Source organism: Stereum hirsutum (assembly GCF_000264905.1).
Source record: "Stereum hirsutum FP-91666 SS1 unplaced genomic scaffold STEHIscaffold_6, whole genome shotgun sequence".
NCBI lineage: Eukaryota > Fungi > Basidiomycota > Agaricomycetes > Russulales > Stereaceae > Stereum > Stereum hirsutum.
In genome coordinates this window covers 2,352,728-2,360,074 of record NW_006763136.1, presented here as the reverse complement: position 1 = coordinate 2,360,074, position 7,347 = coordinate 2,352,728, and the positions used below count along the sequence as shown (strand labels likewise).

General features: G+C 48.0%; 1 protein-coding gene across 1 annotated transcript; it reads right to left on the bottom strand.

Moving 5' to 3' along the window:
- Positions 1 to 4,563: 4,563 nt before the first annotated feature.
- Positions 4,564 to 5,456, bottom strand: STEHIDRAFT_110876 (uncharacterized protein; the record flags this gene model as incomplete). The annotated part of the gene is made up of 5 exons (XM_007303851.1): positions 4,564 to 4,634; positions 4,730 to 4,796; positions 4,822 to 4,916; positions 4,974 to 5,384; positions 5,405 to 5,456. 5 exons carry the CDS (start codon positions 5,454 to 5,456, stop codon positions 4,564 to 4,566), a joined length of 696 nt encoding a protein of 231 aa, XP_007303913.1.
- Between the last annotated feature and the right edge of the window lie 1,891 nt (positions 5,457 to 7,347).

The following is a 7,347-nucleotide window of genomic DNA, read 5'->3' as shown; positions in this document are numbered from 1 at the left end:
AGGCTGATGTGGCGGACCTATATGACGTGGCGATTCACACGGACTTGTACTAGTATAAATATCGAACCTTTGTAGTCGAGATTCTCCAACCTGTTCACTTGTATCGTACCTACAGTGTTTCAGTTGAAATCACCAGAATTCTCAATATCGTCTTGTGCGACCTCAAGACGATACCCCTCGAATCTCGACTACTGAAGAGCTTTACTATCAGAACCCCGAATCCACATCAGCTCTAGCAGGACGCCTGCCTCAGAAGAGGATGCCTCCTCTGAACGAACTCGATTCTAGACCGGACGCCGCGTCTAGACGAACCGAGCCAGAACCCCGGATCCAGAACCCCCAAAGCCCCTCGCTGATCGCCCAAGCCGACGGCGCCGAACGACTCGATCGTTCCTCGCTTCACGAAACCGACGCCGCCCTTAAGCCTAGCTTAAGCCCGGTCGTAACAGCAAGGGGGTGGGACTCCAAACTCATTCACTCAAAGACCCACGAGATCCTTATAGAAACAAGTACACAGGATGAGCAGCACCACCATTGATGGTGACACAACGTGTCAATTCTATCACACAGTGGTGTACACTCAGGGAAGTGGGAGAGAGTGAGGAGAGAGAGTCGCTGGACAAACATCTGGCCTCCGATAAGCTCCGGCCTGGAAATGACGAATATGGCAGGTACTCTCCCACGAGTACCTGTGAGCCCCAGCATCAGACCTGTATCCGTGCGCACACCCGTGGGAACAAGTATCTATATCCACGGATACAGATACCCGATGATGTGTCTTACGAGTATCCGTTGCAGGTACTCACAGGTCCTGGTACCCGTGGCATGCCCTGTGCTGCGAACAGTACACTATGTATTCAGAGTTCTTGCATCGCAATAGAAAGCCGAGCCTATTCCTTCTCCTGTGAACACAAACTAATACAGATGGACCTACTGAATATGTACTGTGGCTGAAACTATGTCACAATACTATGCTTTGACACAATGAGGTTATAGATTGTTGCCTCAATAATCATTGTGTGATTCGAGGGCCACTCTGCCACACATACTAGAGAGAGTCAAAATGGTGAGTAAGTACATTCGAGCCTGGCATAAGGATGTGAGCAACAGTAGTGGGCAATGCCACTCGGTGACCCTACTTGGTATTATTCAAAAAGTACCTGTTTACTAGGTCAGTTTACGTGTATTTAGACTGATTGATGAAGCCTTCTTAGACTTGCCATGCTGATTCAGACCGAGCAGATGTCTAGGCGATCTGAAGGACTCTCATCCTTGAGTCACTTGCCTCAGAGCGAGGATTGTTGTACATAATACATCACTCACACATGCAGGAGGACGGAGCTGGGATGGAATAGAAGACTGTACAACCATTGAGTGTTGAATGTGTCTAGCAAGCATCCAATGAGAGTGAAAAAAACACCACTTTTTATGCAACAGCATCGAAGATATCCTATCCCTCATTTGCGCAGTAAGAAGGGGAACATTTACAAAGGTTCCTCTAGCTCAACAATTATAAATGTTGATACTGGGCTGGCTATTGGGGCAGTCGGGGGGTGGTTCTGGGTGGCCAGGGTGGCCCAGGGTGATGGGGTAGGGTGTATGGGGAGGGGGGGTCCTGGGGATAGGTAAGGGGGTATGGATGCTAGGGAATGGGTATAGTGGATAGATAGGGCATATATAATGAAACAGGCTAGGTTATATATGGATAAAATAGAGAATATAGGCAGGGATAATCACAGGGCGAATAGGGATGGAGCAGTGGCTGATATAAATATGAAAAACAGTAGAATAATTGTAGAGATGCTAGAGTAGCTGTACAGGATACCCGGGGGTAGATTGATAGGGGAAATGGAGTGATCTGGGGGTATTCTGGTAACTTTGTGAGTTTTGTGAATCAGGACGAATGGATCACATTGCCGGGTGTCAATTCAATGGAATTGAGGTAGGAAACATGAATTGTGGCCTGATTTCGGCAACATGAAGGAGGCCTATTCTGGGGGTTCTGACTATTTGACAAATATTAATAAATGTATAAGATGGTGTAAATCGATTTTTGAAGGGATCAGTCCATTCATTCCGAAGTTATAGCGCAAACGGTTAGCAAGATATTGCCCTGTCTAGGTGGAAGGGGTGGACAGGCCAGAACTGGGGATATAGTAGTTCGATTTTCGTGGTTTTGGCTGTCATGTGTAGTCCTATATCCATAATAAGTGATGGAGAGCATGCTGGACATCAAAACAATAATTGTGGCCCTGGTAGTGGTGCTGCATCTAGGGAAGGAGGAGAACATCTACCTTAGGGGTATTACCATGGTTAGAATGTTTGGTAGTGTTGAAGTGATGTTTGAAGAATATACTTTGATATTTGGGAAGACAATCTATGGTGTAACATTAGTCAAAATGGTCCTGCACCAATTGCGGGGTGCTGAGGGGATAAAACAGTGTATTGGTCCATAATATAATTACAGGAACACTAATTTACGCATTTTTGGCACCGTTCTTATTGTGATAATTTAGTTTAAATGTATATAGATATGAATCAAGCACCAGAATCCCCAATTATAGACAGTGACAAAAGCAAAATAATAGTTTTGATAGGAGAGCAGGTGCATAGGTAGTATTGGGATGTATATGGTCTAGATCTCTCAAAAATGCAGTGTGATCATAGGGTGCTGTGGTAAAGGGCTAGGGAACCAATCCCCATTAGGGATAATCTCTGTGTATTAAAAGGTAAATTCTCAAAAAAAAATCCAAAGTGATTAGGTAGTGTATACCTCTCAAAGTGCATAGTACACTGTTACTGATATCTCTAGTGCTCTCTACTTGCAAACTCTAAAAGAGCACTCTGTGCACTTTAAGAGGTACACGCTAGGTAATCACTTTAGATCTTTTTCGGAATTTCTCTTTTGATACATACAGCTTATCTCCAACAGAGATTGGTTCACAAATTCCTCAAATATATTCAGAAATCCAAACACACTGCAGAATTAGTCATTTGTAAAGAAAAACAGTCATTTTGCCTACTTACTGTATCACACAGAGTAGTTCTGACATGGTAGATGACTCAGAAACATTTATTATGATGTATCCTATCCCCGCACCACACCACCCTATGGTCACACTGCATTTTAGAGAGATATAGATCATATACACCCCCAATACTACCTGTGCATCTGCTCCCCCATCAAAAACATTGTTTTACTTTTTCCACTGTCCACCAGTGGCAGATCTGGTGCATGATTACTGTTTATACACATTTAAACTAAATTACCACAAAAGGAACAGTGCCCAAAATGCATAAATTAGTGTTTCTGTGATTATACTGTGACCCAATATGCTGTTTTAGCCCCTCAGCACCTCACAATTAATGCAAGACAGTTTTGACTAATGTTGCACTGTATATTGTTGTCCTCAAAGTATGTTATCCAATTACCACTTTAACACCAACAAATATTCTAAGCATGGATACCCCTAGGATAGATGTTCTCCTCCTCCCCATCTAGATGCGACACCACTAACATTGTTTTGCTGTCCAGTGTGCTTCCCATCACTTATTATTGATACAGGACTACACATGACAGTAAAAACCAAGGAAATTGAACCACTATATCCCCAGTTCTGTCCTGTCCACCCCTTCCACCTCGATAAGGCAATATCTTGCTGACCATTTACACTATAACTTCGGAATGAATGGACCGACTCCTTCAAATATTGATTTACACCACTCTCTACATTTATCAATGTTTTTCAAATAGTCAGAACCACCAGAATTGGCCTCCTTCATATTGCTGTCATCAGGCTACAATCCATGTTTTATACGTCAATTCTATTGAAATGACACCTGGTAATGCAACCCGTCTATCCTAATTCACAAAACTCACAAAGTTACCAAAATACTCCCAGATCACTCTATTTCCCCTACCGGGTATGCAGTACACCCACCCTAGCATCTCTATTATTATTTTAAAATGTTTCTGCATTTATATCAGCCACTGTTCCATCCCTACTCACCCTGTGATCATCCCTGCCCATATTCCCCATTTTATCCATATGTAATCCAGCTCATTTCTCTATATACGCCCTACCTACCCGCAATAGCTATTTCCCAGCACTCCTACCCCATCCCTTACCCCCTACCCTACCCTCAGAACCACCCCCATAGGCCCTACCCCATCACCCTTGGCCACTCTGGCCACCCAGAACCACCCATGGCCGCCCAATAGCCAGCCCAGTATCAACATTTATAATTATTAAGCCAGAGGAACATTTGTAAATGTTCCCCTTCTTACTAGCAGGTATATTTATAAAGGTGTTACATCCTCTGGTGAGATGGCGAGGCTCTAATCATTATACTTGTACGCGACTCAGCAAACATTCTCGTGATGAGCAATGTATGTGTTGTGGCAAGCGACCGACTGCACCACCTTGACGACTCTCCGGCTGTAGCATCCCACTCCTGCTGACTCAGCCCCAAACCCTTCCTAGGATCGATAGTCTTAGACACCATCGACCGGTCGGCCATCATGACGAGGTGATCGTTGAAAGAGGAGGTGTCTGCGCGGGCCTAGAGTGTGCACAAGTGGTACAGGATGAAACTGTGCAACTTGGTGGCGGAAGCAACCTTTGGAGGGACAGCTGCAAGGAACCAAGGTCAGTGAAATGACCACAAAGGATGACGAAGAAAATAAAGGGCCAATCCTGATGTCAATAGGCACTATCATGCGACATACCAAGGGCAAGATGGAGTACGAGATAGCAAAGGTCACAGAGATCTAGTGCTGCACCCAAGCCTCTCGCCTAGGGAGCGACACGGAAGGCACACCTGTATGAAAGAAGTGCAAATGCTTCGGATGATGATGGCAAAAAGGTGTGGGCCAAGGAGGGCGACAAGAAGAGAGGGGCAGTGAGGAGGTATGGCTATGGAAGGGAGAGGACGAGGGCAAACAAAAGATGAAAACAAGAAAGCAGACTCACGAAAGGTGGTGAAGGGAGCGAGGTACCCCGGCATGGGGTCAGCTACCTGTGCCCTACCGCCAGCATTGGTGATCGCGGCAGCGCACACCCGCTCTATGTCGTCTTCTGTGGCGATCATGATGGCTGGCGGAGCAGGTGCATAGTTTGTGGAAGCATCTAGCTCTGCCTGCAGTGCTGTGATTCTAGCTTCAAGCACAGCAAGGATAACTGGTATGTTGGGTCCCACAGGCCTGGCAGCGATGGCGGGAGCTGCAGGTGCAAGAGGGTCCGGCTGAACTTGCAGAAGCAGTGGCAGAGCCAGCTTAGGAGCCGTTGAGCCGGGAGGCTGCAGAAAATTTTGCTGCTGGGGCGAGGTGTGCTGGTGCTGGCGAGCTTGGAGCGCGAGCTGACAAGCTTGGTGGGCCTGCTGTGCTGGAGGTGGTTGAGCTTACTGCTGAGGGGCGATTGGGGCCTGCTGGGGCTGCTGAGGGGCGACCGGAGCATGCTGAAGCAGGTGAGGTAGGGGCTGCTAAGGCAGAGTGTGGTGGGGCAGACGTCAGAGAAAAAGACCTTGACCCAGATGGCGATGCGGGAGTCGTCGAGAACGTGGCCCCACGCGACCCACCGGCGACGTTTAGCATGAGTTGTGGCGGTCTCGAGTGGCGACGTGTGCCAACCACAACTCTTATCTTAAATTATAGTCCTAACATATGCCCTTGGATGCCCAGAGAATTTGCATCAAGGGTCATTGAGAATGTGATCCTCGCAGGTTCTGTCAAACGTACCAAATCTTACGACTTGATGCGGAGGTTTTGATAGTTGTGTGGCGTCGTGTCCACAGATAATGCTTTATCCGAGTTGTATTTACCGCACGGCCTCGTAATATGAGCAACTCACATCATATATTCATAGTTTCTAATCTCATTTATGTGCTTACTGAGATTGCGAGACACTTCAGACAATGCGAGGATAAGTATGGCCTTGCATGCCAGTGCGGCAAAACTCTGGTGGGCTATTCCGAATTGCTTCCGGCTCACTGGAGCAGCGGAGCCAATCGCCCGATGCTCGTAGTCTCGTACCCCTCTTTGCAAGCGCTGGCGACGGTTTGAGAGTCCTGGCTCCCTCTTCTAGCCAGGCCAGCAGTCTTCCGGTCAGAAGAACAAGCTCGGGAGTCAGAAGTTCGTCCACAGTCCGCACTTCCAAGGAGGCGTGTTCTAAAAATAGGTTTCTTGTCCTCCGAACTTTGCCCCTATCTTCAACCGCGCTCTCCTTGCTCTCTCCCTTTCTCTCTCGCCGCTTCACCTCTCTCGCTTTGTGCCTCTCTCATCGCCTGAGCTCAACGCGATGACGTCAAACGCCAGTCATGGTCTGTGCGCCGCTCGAGCAGGATATATAATGCCGCTGGCTCGCACTCCTCTTGTCCCTTCCCTCCCCTCTCCCTCCCTCTCCCTCCCTCTCCTCTCGCCCCCTCCCCTCATCCTCTCCTCGCGCCGGTTCCCTTTTTCCGCCTCTCAGCTCTGCGCTATTCCTACACTCCGTCTTAGATTTCTCACTCCCGCTCTCCTGTCCATATGCTTGCCCACTGTTTCTCACCCAGGAGCAAGATTCAAGAAGGACCCACCATTTTCTGATTGTTATGGACAAAGTTGCAGGTGAGACACCCGTTTGAGGAGTCTCAAACCGGTAGCGAATCACGAGAGGAAATACAGAAGTTAATCGTTGAGAGTAAGCTCGAATGAGCGGACGCCCACCCCTCGAGGGTGCCTCTGAGGAGGTGAGCGTACGGGAGAGAGGAGACGACGCGAGACGATGTGGGAGACGCTGGTGCGTCCGAACACGTGCGAAGTTGTAGGTCCGGATGTATTCAATATCCGACCCGACCGGAAGCACTGAAGCGAGTTGCGGAGAGAGGTCGCGCGAGTAATCTCGAGCGCGATCTCACGAAGCGAATAAAGCGGGAAAAATCAGGAAAAAAGTAAGAAGAATGTTATTCACAATACGGTCCTCCTCGAGGACCTCGTAAGTTAAATACATGAGTCGATAGAGTTCAAACCTAAAACGTACAGCTATAAACATGAGGTAACCCGATACTGCGGCTTGGGGCTGTAGTTGTGGCCCAAAGGTGCCACACGAACGTAAGACTCGCGCTTCGTGTGGCCCGCGACAAGAAAGTAACAAGAAAAGAGAAGAAAAATAATAGAGACGTTACAGACCCCCCCCCAGCCTCAAGTTGCGGAATCCTCATTATCGTCACCCTCAGCCTCCGCACCATCTTGCTCCATCGGATCCTCCGGAATCGTCGAGTTCGGGTTCACAGGCAGCGAAGTATTGACGTTTATAGGAATACGGTATAGTCGAGCTAGGGGAGGAACATCTCTAGCGGTACCCGGATGCC